Source organism: Megalobrama amblycephala, linkage group LG5 (genome assembly GCF_018812025.1).
Source record: "Megalobrama amblycephala isolate DHTTF-2021 linkage group LG5, ASM1881202v1, whole genome shotgun sequence".
Taxonomy (NCBI): Eukaryota; Metazoa; Chordata; class Actinopteri; order Cypriniformes; family Xenocyprididae; genus Megalobrama; species Megalobrama amblycephala.
Genome location: NC_063048.1, coordinates 27,756,366 through 27,769,549, shown reverse-complemented (window position 1 = coordinate 27,769,549; position 13,184 = coordinate 27,756,366). Strand labels below are relative to the sequence as shown.

At 37.2% G+C, this 13,184-nt stretch overlaps 1 protein-coding gene across 2 annotated transcripts; it reads left to right on the top strand.

The window, feature by feature from the left end:
• Positions 1-4,769: 4,769 nt before the first annotated feature.
• Positions 4,770-11,682, top strand: ccdc177 (coiled-coil domain containing 177). Of its 2 annotated transcripts, XM_048191599.1 has the most exons (4): positions 4,770-5,685; positions 6,535-9,509; positions 9,577-9,688; positions 10,974-11,682. In XM_048191599.1, exon 2 carries the CDS (start codon positions 6,541-6,543, stop codon positions 9,046-9,048), a length of 2,508 nt encoding a protein of 835 aa, XP_048047556.1. In that variant the 5' UTR covers positions 4,770-5,685; positions 6,535-6,540; the 3' UTR covers positions 9,049-9,509; positions 9,577-9,688; positions 10,974-11,682. The 2 variants fall into 2 exon arrangements, with proteins under 2 accessions (XP_048047556.1, XP_048047554.1); XM_048191597.1 differs by having other exon boundaries at positions 6,535-9,688.
• The last annotated feature ends 1,502 nt before the right edge of the window (positions 11,683-13,184 follow it).

The window sequence follows — 13,184 nt, the reverse complement described above, 5'->3', positions numbered from 1 at the left end:
CCTTTTATCCATCTACAATGCTCCAATTCTAAAATCCAATAATCGGAATTTGAGTGAAATTAAAGGTGCAGTAAGAGATTTCTGAGAAACACTGTTGATATTTGAAATCAACCCAAACAAGCACATACCTCCCTTTATGGCTCTACCCAAAAATGCACAAACACGCAATGCAAGAGTGAATGTCTCTTTATCATAGCTGAAGTGAAGGAAAATAATGCTTCACGAAAAATAAGCCATCTCACTTTCTACAGTCTTTCTTAAGTTTAAAGGGTTAGTTCACCCAAAAATGAAAATAATGTAATTTATTACTCACCTTCATGTCGTTCTACACCCGTAAGACCTTCATGTACTCACAGTTCATGTAATAGTGGTTCTATCTTAATATTATAAAGCGACCGACGAGAATACTTTTTGTGTGCCAAAAAAAACTAAATAACAATATCTATATGGGCCGATTTCAAAACACTGCTTCAGAGCTTTACGAATCGAATCAGTGAATCAGAGCGCCAAAGTCACGTGATTTCAGCAGTTCAGCTGTTCGATTGGAGATCCGAATCACTAATTCGAAACAAAAGATTCATAAAGCTCATAACTGAAATGCAAAAAAAAGAAGGAAAAAAAAACTGTTGTGTCTTAAGGCATAGAAACTTTTCCATATGCTATGTCTTCATCTGCTAACCTCAACCAGTTTCATCACTGTACCATGCAACTCACCTCTCTGTGACCCCCAGCACATACCACTGTGAACAGTGAACTGTGCAATGACTATATTTCCCATAAACTCCCCACACCACCCCACTTCCAGATCTCATGCCCTCAAATGACAAGGCAGCCTGCAGATTCCCTGATGTCATCCTGTGCTCACAGCTTTTCTGATGGAGTCCACGGATGGGGCCAATTAAACTCGCACTGTTCTTACACTGTGTCAAAAGTTTAGTGGGTCACCACCACAGACCCCCCCCCCCCCCCCGTTATCTAATCCTATTCCATGAAAAGTCGCACCAGACACCTCCGGAATTAAAACACATCCTGTTTGTTTTTAAATTTCATTTAGCACAAACGATAATGCAATTATTTATTGTTGGATGAATCTCTTGACCAGTCTGTCAAGTTTTCTTTCATACTTTCTAGACAAAACGCTGGCAAAATGGGCTTTCAATAAAACTTTGTTGCCTGTACAGAAAGGATTTTTGTTTTAATCGGTGCTGCCTGACCAGAGAAAACAAGGCTGCGTCTTCACTTTAGCCAAACAGGTAGGAAAACTTAATGCACTGGGCATGTCCCACCAGTCTGATATGGATACTTGACTTACTGTCAAATACCACCTTGTTTTAGTAGGAAATACTTCTTAGCAAACTTTTAATCATAACGGTGTCAACTTTCATTGTTCCCAGTTGCAAGAATTCAAAGAGTAAACCATACGAGTATCAACAATTTCCACGCAACTTCTCCCGAGAGCAAAAAAAAAAAAATTGCCTGTGAGCTTGTACAACAGCAAAAATTGTATTGTGTATTGTATCATACACCGTATGATTTTTGCTGTCACATGAGCTTGCAAGCGACTTTTTTCTCTCTGGAGAAATCAAGTGGAAATTATGTGCCTTACAAACACTCCATGTTTAAAAATTTTGGGGAGTCGGCCCGATTTTGACCAGTGTATAGGCTGTCCCCTATTGGCAAATCATACACAACCACATTATATATGAATATTATTATTGCCCAGTGGCTGCAACCCTACAGCATGTCCAAACACTGACACACATATACACTCTTTAGTCATTTTTGTCAAAAGAAAATGGCTGTTTTGTTGTTCTCTGCTTTTCACCAAATCATTTGCACACCATTTTTTATTATTATAATTTTTATTTCTTTTTTCTATCCGAACCTATAGCAGCAACATTGAAATCTCCATGTGTTTAGCACGAAAGCACATGCGATTGCCTCCGGCTAGCCCTGCATCACGGTCGTGCCATTTACCAGCTGAGCTGACACGATTATCAGGTTAACGGACTCGTAACGCATGCAATGGCTCACGGCCTTCCTAGTGTCCAAACTCACACAGTGTAGGCCCGCCTTTACTTTCCAGAGAAAAGATCCATTGCGTTGTAGGTAATGGCTAAAGGCTGCAAAGAATCATAAATACGGAGAGAATGTCATAAAGAAAATCTGAAAAACCTCAATCAATACCCTGTAGTCAATATTTCAAACTGGATGACCACGAACAGTGTTTTATGTCAAATATAGTGGAAAAACTGAAAGAAGCTACCATTCTGTCAGTTACACCTAAAGCAAGCAAGAGAGTTGTTGTCATAATGTTTCATTTTTACCATAATGCTGTTTAAAGAGTAGACACAGAACAATACAATTTTCACTGATAAACCTACCGTTACACTACCTGTTCTGTTAATAACCCTCTTTCGATCAGACCATCCGTGGGCAGGATATAAATTGCGGAAATCTGTAGTTTTCACAAAAGTGCTTGAGCTGTGAAAATGTGTCATCCGGCGGACTTTTGCTCACAAATAAACATGAATTTCTCAGTCCAGGGCTGCGTTTATGGCCTTCCACGCTAACTTCTTCATTGCTTCATTGCTTACATTGTACGAATGCCCAAGGAACGCCCTAACATCTTAATCTCTCGTAATCAGCAGTGGAGCTGATTTATTATTTACTTTTTTTTTTTTTTTTTTTTTTTTTTTTTTTTACTTATGAATTTGTTTTACACCCCATCACACAAACATATTATATTATATTATATTATATTATATTATATTATATTATATTATATTATATTATATTATATTATATTATATTATATTATAGAGAGAGATGTTAACAAATGTTAATATAAGTACATTAGGGTCATTCTACAGAAACGTCCACTTTTCTGTCCCTAGACTTTACAGAAATATTACACTTGAAAAACACTTTAGGATTACAATTTTTTTATATTTTAATATGAAACAATATGTTATTTGAACAATGAAACCTTGTTGAGCCATCAATGTGGCAATATTTGTTTTTTTAATTAATTATAAAAATTCCAAGCGCCACAGAAGTGCTCGTCCCACAGTCATGTACAGAGGGAAAGTGCTTTATTTTGAGCTCACAAACAGGTTTTTCTACCATTTCAAATACAATAATGTATACATAACTATCAAATATATAATGTAAATGACATAAAAAAAACAAATGCTAAATAAATATTATAAAATATATAATGAATGTAGTGGTCCCCTGGTGTTGTGTCACTGGTGTTACCTTTAACAAAAATCTCTTATTTTGAAAGAAAAAATCACACTGATGACATCACTTGACTTCCTTCTACCTGTTTCCTGAAGATCAATGAAGAAAGGCCAATGGAAAGTCCACTATCTCTTTTCAGTTATCAGATATTTTAATTATAAAATCATATTTTCATATGAAGCTTTTAGTTGAAGTCACTGGTGTGACCTACTTTATTGCTAGGGAATTTTAAAAAACTAGAATACAAATGGATTAAATTACTTGATTTAGTGAATATATCATGATTGACAACATGTGGGTTGACACCTTGCAGCAGCCATTTTGTAAAATGCATTTTTTATGAAAAATGTCACTGGTGTTACTGTCACTGGTGTTACCTTTTTATGAAAATATCACTGGTGGTACCGTCACTGGTGTTACCCGTTTATAGATAAACTTTATTTAAAGCTATTCATTTAGTTATTTTGCATAAAAAAAGCACTAAGATTACATGATTCTAACTTTTCTATCTCATTGTTAATCCTCCTTTGGTCAGATATGGCTAAATTAAGGGGATTTGGCTAAATTCAGTGCAGCGACTTTACAGACAGTTTTAAAATGTTGTTAATAATCTTTTACTGACTGCTTTCACTAAGTGTCAATGACAGTCTTTTATTGTACACCAAATGTAAAAATTTAGTCCAAACTACTTAATTATAGTTGAAAAATTAAGGATCTTTGGTCTTATGTATATGTCACTGGTGATTCATTGTGTCACTGGTGTTACTGTTTTTTGTCTGTCACATTAAATAAAATGTCATATGTGACATGATAATAATTTTATATTCATTGAATTCTGCTACACTCAAGAATTAAGATGTAAAGGATTGTATCATTACTTGTTTATTATTGTTTTTCAAATATTTTTTATTGTTATAGCAAATACATGGTTGCGCAATTGAATTAACATCATTCAATCACACTTTTAACAAACCTGATTAAAATAAATAACACACAATCTCCTTATTTTTTGCATTATCATTATTATTCTGTAACTCTGACTGCATGTGCTGAAAAAAAATGAGAAATAATATTTCATAAAAATGTTTAAAAATGCCAGAGAAGTAAGGTAACACCAGTGACAAAAAGAGGGGACATGCAGTATTTAAATAAATGTACAAAAAAAATAAAAAATCATTAAGCTGTCATTTATGTGTATTCATAAAGTCCAAGTGTAAAATAATAATGTGGTCTAAGTTTAAATGTTAAAAAAAGAAATACATTTTAAGACATTTTGTCATACCAAAAGTGGACGTTTCTGTAGAATGACCCATTAACTAATGTACTTATATTAACATTCGTTGTTAATATAAGTACATTAGTCAGCATGACTAACAATGAACAATACTTCTACAGCATTTATTAATCTTAAAGATAATCTGAACATTTACAAATAGGCTACATTATATCAAAAGTTGTCTTTTAACAGTTAATGCTATAAAAATACACTTGCTCATTGTTAGTTTTTTTTTAATTAATGCATTAACTAATGTTAACAAATGAGACCATATTGTAAATTGTGACCAATAAATGTATACCCATGAAAGAGGAAAAAGTAAAAGTAGTAAATAAATAACTCCCTGCCAAACTCCCTGCAAAGATCTTTTACAGTGTCCAATTGTATTTAAACAATTAAGACGTAGTTATAAATGTATGAATGCTATTGCATTAGATAAACTATCAAACCAATCAGCATGCAACTTTCAAGCAAAACAGTTCACAAAATATTTGTTAGGTTACACAATAAAACAAATGCTGTTCAAAATTAATGCAAAAGATATTTGGATACTTTTGGGCAGCAGAGCTGATTTTCTCAGAGCCACAATATATTTATGCATAGCGCGCCCTCTAGTGTATATATATACTTATTACAGCATTGAATTGTGTCAGAACCCCTTTTCTTTCACTGCCGAATTCCTGTGAAGTAGCATTTGCAAATTTTAGTTTGTTTAATAATCATAGACTAATAATATTAATAATAAAGTACTATTATTATTATCCTTACTATTTATGTTGCAGAAACAGAATACATCTACTAGCCTATATCCATTTCAAGTCAAATCTAAAGTGTCAACAACAACGATATGCACAAATAAAATAACGCATGGCCGTCCTTTAGCATATTTATCATGACAGCATCGCAGAATGGCTCATTCTCCGTTCATATGGTCATAAAATGGGGGGACAAAGGGCTGAATGTTTACGATATTTTTAGAGCGCAGTCACACGGAGGCGGAGCACGGATGCTTCACGGCCAAGGATGAGAGTGTCAAACAGCAGGTGGAGACTGACTGCTGAAGGAAAGAACGACACGAGAACCGACCACAAAAGCTCATTTGATGAAGAAGAGAGGAAATATCAGCTACCTGATCCTCTCTGAATGAGTGGGCCCTGATAGCGGTAAGACTCGCTTTTTATTATTGTGATATGTTTGCAATATCGTCGTGCGCTGTGTTCTTGTGGCTAAGTGATTTCCAGCGCATTCATGTAATCAGATATTATTGCGCTTGATGTGATGGTAACCGCATACTGTATGTAAAATCAAAACATCTGCTCTGGAAACCGTCTGAGAAATGAGATGCTGTGTGCATTTGTGCTTGTAGAAGAGTCGTGCTTATGCAGTATGTCCTCTTTAAAATCAGCGTTTCTTTACTGTACAAACAACATCTGTCTTTTTAGGGCCTGTAAAACTAGGCTGTTTATCACAGCCTCAGTGTCACTAATGTGAAGGAATGAATGAAAGAAGACATAATTTAAAAGAAATATGCAATATGACATTAAAAATAACAAAATTGTGACAATTCTGTTTATGAGTGAGTAACTGTTAATGAGGTTTAGAGGCAGATAGATAGATAGATAGATAGATAGATAGATAGATAGATAGATAGATAGATAGATAGATAGATAGATGAAACGTATTGAAATGGTTTTACATACATGCATGAGTACATCTGAATCACAGACTCCAAAAATAGCAACTGCATGAGTTCTTTACTATTGCCCAGCATGCATGTAACCTTATTTAATTACCCTGAGGCAGGACCCGTCATCACATACAGAAGCAGAGAGTAAAAAATATGCATGCATGTACAAGCTTTGCGGCGTCCCTCAACCTTAGATAGCACTCTTAAGCCATGATCTCAACATAATAATCCCTGTGATTTCACTCTAGAAAATCTGTGTGTGTTGTCCAGTGCTGTCATTGAAACACTGTAGAGTTCATTCTTTTTTTTTTTTTTTTTTTTAAAGTGAACCATGGTGGACCCATTGGAACCTGATGACGAGGGTAAATTCAGAGGTGCCCAGTCTGAAAGCCCAGCTGCTGCCTCTGAAGCACCATGTCTACCTGAGCCAGGTGATGATAGAGAGAAAGATGTTACTGTGGATCCCAGTCCACAGACTGAGCCCAGTATTGAACCTGTACCGAGCTCTCAAGAACCATGCCAGGCGCAAAACAGCCAACCAGAAGAAGTAAAACTACATCTGGACCTTTACAATTTTGACTCGCCAGCTGCAGAAGGCAGTCGGTATGTACTGACAAGCCCTCGCTCTCTTGAGGCATGTGCAAGGTGTGGAGTGAAACCCGTGGAACTTCTGCCTCATCCACTGTCTGATTTTGCCCGCGAGGCACCCGGCCGCAGTATGCGTGTCGCCACAGGAATGTTTGAGATATATGAGAGGGATAGACATGCTAAACTCCGACATTGCAGAGAGGAGAGAGAGCGGATTATCAGAGAGGAGAAGAGGCGAATTCTGCAGGCCGCTCTCAATAATAATGGTGGTCCGCTGGCTTCAGGGAAGTCAGAGGAAACTGTAAGTGCTGGATTGCCTCAACAAACCAATCAAAATTTAACAAATCAAGCCAACAAATTGACCCCTACCTGCAGTGGTGCACCCAAAAAACAATCTACATCAACTACTAAAAGCATGACAGCGGGATCAGGACAGGTTACTTCGGTGCCCACATCCAGCTGTCCTCATGTCTCAAAAGCCAATCCAGTGAACTCTGCTACTACTGCTAAAGGAACTTCTGCAAAAAAGTCCAAGTCCTTTGAAGTAGAATCTGGGGGAAAAGCTCAAGGTTTAAAACATTCATTAATCCAACGATCAATTCAGTCAGCTCCGGGAGGTCAGGCCACAAAAAAAACTTACAGTACTCCTACAAAGGCTCCAAATACCTTCCCCAGATCAATACCAAAACCTGCTTCTTTTCCAAGGACACCAACTTCACTTGCCCCAATAGTGTCAAAATCTGCTGTCCAAAGTCCTGCCAATGGCATCACAGGTACGTTTGCTCAGCATAATGGACACATCATCTCCAAATCAAAGGTTAGATGCAGAAGCCACTCACTGGAGTCTTTGCAACGAAGGCGTGACACGTTTTGTTCCTCGACTGCTTCAACAACGAACACCACAACTACCACATGTACCTCCTCTGAATCTGCTTCCTCATCCTATAGCTGGGATGGGGCAAGAGATCACTGGGCTAAGACATCAAGCCCTCGTGCCCGCACTTTAGCTACCTTTAACTCCTTGATGGGTCGCAGTTTGAGCTTGGGAGACCTTAGCCACTCTCCACAGACTATGCAAAAAGTGGAGCGCATTGTGAAGGAGGTGAAACGCAGAGGACTTAAAGCTGTTCCAGAACGTGACCGAAAGATTGCTGCATTAATGCTAGCCAGGTACCAAGAGGAGGACATAATGAGCCAGACACGCTACGTAGCACACCTGCAATGGGACAGCGAGCGGCGACTAGAAGAGCTGCGACGGGAACGTGAAGAGCGGGAGAAACAGAGGGCTGTGCAGCAGTGCCAACGTGCATGGCAGTCACAAGTTTCTACCCGGCAGCGCTGGCTTAACCAGCAGGAGCGAGAGGCTGCAGAAGCCAAACTTCGCCAAGCAGTGGAAAATGAGGAGCGTTGGAAGGAATTGGCTGAGCAACAAGAACGAAGCCGGTTGCAGAAACTGCAACAGGCTGCTCGTGAGGAGAAACACAAGAAGGCATTACAAGAACAGAACCTTAAAGCTCTGGAGGAGGAACGAGCTGCCATTCTTGAGCAAGAGAAACTGCTCCTCAAGGAGAAACTGACTATTGCTGAGCTGAAGCGGCAGGAGCGAGAGCACCAAATTCAAGAGGAGCGTCGTGGACTCAACCGTGCTGAGAAGAGGCGCCATGCGGCTCTTATTCAAGAGATTGCACGTCGTGAAGCAGATGAGCGCGAAGAAGCGCGGAGAACAGCCGATGAGAAGCTAAGTAGGTCTTTGGAGAACTATGAGCAGATACAAGAAAAACGTGGGCAAGAGTTAAAGGAGAAGGCTAAGCGAGAAGAGAAGCAGATCCAGAAAGCGAGACGGGCCGCTGAGCTACGTGAGCAACAGCAGAAGGAACAGATGGAGGCAAAGGCTAGGGAAGCCGAAAGACGAGCACAACAAGCCGCTCAAGTAGCCGAAGAGCGGGCACGGGAGAAGGCCCAACGTGCGGTGCAAAGCAGGCAAGAAAAAGAACGACTTCAGAGGCTTAACCGTCAACGTGTAGAGGAAGAGGAGAAACAGCGCCGACTAGAGTTATTGCAGTCCATTGAGCGCAAACTGGAAAAAAGTGAACAGATTTTCAAAGAAAAACGTGCAGTTTTGGAAAGCGCCCGATCCGTGGCCCGTGCATCTTTCCACGTGCGAGATCGTGTTCGTGAAGAGACAAACATGCGCACCTTTGACAAGATGGCCCTGGAGGCTCAGTTAAAAGCAAATTTAGTTGAGAAGTGAGCGCTTTAACACCTGCTCTTTCCATGCACATCTGTCTAGAAATAAGTTGTGCTTGAGCCTACATGCTAGCCTCTTCACCAAACTACAGCAACAGTATTGATGGTCATGCCCTCAAGTGTTTTATCTAAATATTCATTATTCCTGATGCTGGATCATTTTCATCATGTCATCTAAAGAAATATTTTTCTGTATTTATATCTTTTAAATGTTAATCTAAGAACTTTGTGCTTATGTGTGGATGAAAATATGTCGGGGCATGATTGTTTTTTGTAACTTGGCAGCCGTGTTGCTTTGAGAACTGTATATAAAGAGTTCATTGTTTACAAGGAAGTTTGGCACTATGGCAACAGTGATGGCTTCTTTCTAAGGGTGGCTTTATTTCTTAGAAGAAGAAAAAGAAAAGAGGACAGGATGCTTCTCCCAGAGTAAATCTTTTGAGGGAAACTCAAGGCCATAGCAGGGTGAGCCATGACTTGACTGTGTGTAAACCAAACTCTGGCGAAATGCTGACCCAGCTTTACATCCTAGAGACAGGACACGACAAAGAATGATCTCAGCACAGTTAACTGCTGATGAAGCACAGGAGTCTTTGGTCAGCAACAGACCCAAATCCACATTGACATCCCCTGCATTCCTTCAGGTGTGTTCATTTCTTTTCTCTTTTTTTTTTCCTCATAAGCTTCATTCTTCTTTACTATATATTTGCGTGTTCAGAATGGAATGCTGGCTTGCTATTTACTGTGCAGTATACACTGTATACTGCATACTTTAAAAAAAATAGTAAGTGAAACAGAAGGGATCATGTATGGGATAATGCACAGTCATTCACTAATTTTTGTGAAATAAACCATGACATGATGAACAAAAACGCAAAATCACTGAACTCAATCAATGGTCATTATATAGAAATAATTGAACGCTGAATACAATTGACCAATCAGAATCAATTATTTCTACATTATTGTAACATGACATGATCTCATCACATGATGTGAGGACCATCCAGTCATTATCTTGGAAAAAAATATGATTAATTTGCGTTTTTAATTCAATTTTCAGTTAAAATACTTTTAAGATAATGACTAAAAACAGAGAAAGTGGAGAGCATTGCATTGTGGGATATGGTGTTCTGCATCTGTTTTATACTGCACATTTTGGCAAATGTAGCAGGTCATACAGAAAATTTGCACACTATGCACAAAATGCATACAACATTGCAAAAATTGTTTGCTATTTCGAACAATGTCTGCACATTTGCTTGTGTGAGGATAATGAAAGTGCACTGAAGCAATATGAATGTTAATTAGGCATAGTCAAACTTTTGAAGATGACATTGGGAACTTGTGATAAACAGGGCGCTAGTCAGAAAACTCCATTTACTAAAAGTGCCAAGTCATCCTGGTACAAATCTAGAGGACAGGATTGGAGGAGAGCTCACATCGATATCCATGAGAAAAGCACTGCAGCAGACATTTCAATTCCTATGAGAGCTTAACCCACAGTGATGTTTGTCACGGCAGCCATCTGTCACAGGATTTTTTGTACTGTCAGTCAACAACCTGGACAAAAACTGTATTGTAGGGATAGCACATTTTTCAGTGACTCTACATACAGGCTCTTTAGATAATTATCTTATTAATTTATATGATAATTGCACAACACATTTCAATCATTGTCCTCAAGAGGTCAGTTAATAAGTCAAATAGAAAATATATAAATATATCCTCTAAATCCCTTCTGTAATTAAAATTAAATTATATTAATTCAGCATTTTACAAAGGAACTACTGTCTACTGTCAACATTATGCCAAATCTGTTATCCAAGCAAGTATTGCAGCTTAATTATTAGTTATCTGATATAAGAGAAAACAGCAAAGCTTCTGTTTAGTAAATGACATTTATCTGGTTTGTCTTTTCTGATGCAGATTTGAGACTGGAGAAGAGGATGTTGACATCTGCGGCCTGATTCAGTGTTAAATAACCCCCAAGAGACTGCAAAAGACATTTCACTTTGATTACGGACCCTTATTCCCTTTCTGCCAGTGACTCAGCTAGGCATGATGTAATTGGAAGGTTTAATAAACACTGAATCCATTTTATTTCCAGCATATCCAGATGGCACGACAATGCCACTTTTAATAGCATAAAAAGCCAGAAGAACCATTTCATTGTGTAACAGGTTAAATTTATGGGCTTTTTAAATAGAAGCAAAATAGTGGCGCAGGATAGTAACCAAGTAATCGATTATTATTGTAGCTAATAAGTCACAACTATCTCAGTTTTAATGATGATAACCGAAAGAGTGTTCTGAATACAACTGAGTCATAACAGAGCTTTTGAGGCCGATCTGGAAAGTAAGCTATAGGGAAATAAAATACAGATCTTGATTGGCTCAAACTGACATTTCTGCTTATCAATTTTGCTGAAGTAAATTTCGCCAGCAATGACTTGAAGGTGATTGTAGCATTCTTATTTTAAATCTAAAAAAATATATCTTATCAAGGTGTTATATTTTTGTCTCGGTACCATTCTTTTGTTAATTATCTAAATGAAAATATGTTTCCTGTTGGCAGCAGATGTTTTATTTCTCATTCCATAGCCTATGGCAAAGAAATATATAGTTTATTAAAGGTGCTCTAAGTGATCCTGGATGGAGTAACTTCCTGTTGACGTTCGAAGTGTTGTCAAACAAAACAGAGGCTAGCTAGACCCTCCCTCCTCCTCCTCCTCCCTCTCCCCTCTGTGCTTCCTGAAACAGTCATGAACGCGCATTTAAAATCATTCTTGTCGGTTATTGGCTGGAGCATGTTTATTATGTTTTGTGGTCCAGGCTGCACCAGTTTTTTTTTTTTACAGTGTGTTCAGGGGACAGGCAGCTAGCGGAGAGTGAGGAGATGTTTGCTGTATGTGACAAAAAAATTTTTGGCCTAAAAAGGCGTGACATCACTTAGAGCACCTTTAATAAGGAACATGCAGGGTGACACTTTACTTGAGAACCAATTATTCGGTTTTGAAAATGGCATTCTGTATTAAAAAAATAATAAAAAATAAGTTTAAACAATTTATATTAGATGTGTTATGTATCTGGACATAATGTTATAAGATTTCACTTTATGTTTGTTTTCTTTTTTATTTTATTTTTATTTAATTTGGAGAAGATCATAAAATGTTGCAATATAGTTTGCCAAAATTCAGCTACGGCTGGAATTGGGTCCTATGATCTCTGCCCTGTGATCAATTGGATTGGCTCAACTATGCCATACTATGCAAAAGTCGAGTTCCGGAAGTAAAAATGGCATTTATTTTCTCCAAATAGGAATTGATTTTTAATGATAATTTATAAATCTTAAAGACAAATTACAAGCTACAAGGTTCTTAATTAATTGAATATGCTTTTGTTGAAGCCATGGGTTTGTGTATGTATGTATGTATGTATGTGTGTGTATATGTGTGTATATATATATATATATATATATATATATATATATATATATATATATATATATATATATATATACAGTACAGTTCAAAAGTTTGGAACCACTAAGATTTTTAATGTTTTTAAAAGAAGTTTCGTCTGCTCACCAAGGCTACATTTATTTAATTAAAAATACAGTAAAAACAGTAATATTGTGAAATATTATTACAATTTAAAATAACTGTTTTCTATTTGAATTTCACAAAGTAATTTATTCCTGTGATGCAAAGCTGAATTTTCAGCATCATTACTCCAGTCTTCAGTGTCACATGATCCTTCAGAAATCATTCTAATATGCTGATTTGCTGCTCAATAAACATTTAATGTGTACAACTGTACAAAATATTTGTGTACAATATTTTTTTTTTTCAGGATTATTTGATGAATAGAAAGTTCAAAAGAACAGTGTTTATCTGAAATCTAATCTTTTGTAACATTATAAATGTCTTTACTGCCACTTTTGATTGATTTAATGCATCCTTGCTGAATAAAAGTATTCATTTCTTTAATTTCTTTTCAAAAAAATAAAAATTCTTACTGACCCCAAACTTTTGAACGGTAGTGTATAATGCTACAGAAGCTTTGTATTTCAGATAAATGCTGTTCTTTTGAACTTTATTCATCAAGGAATCCTGAAAAAAAAAAAAAGTACACAACT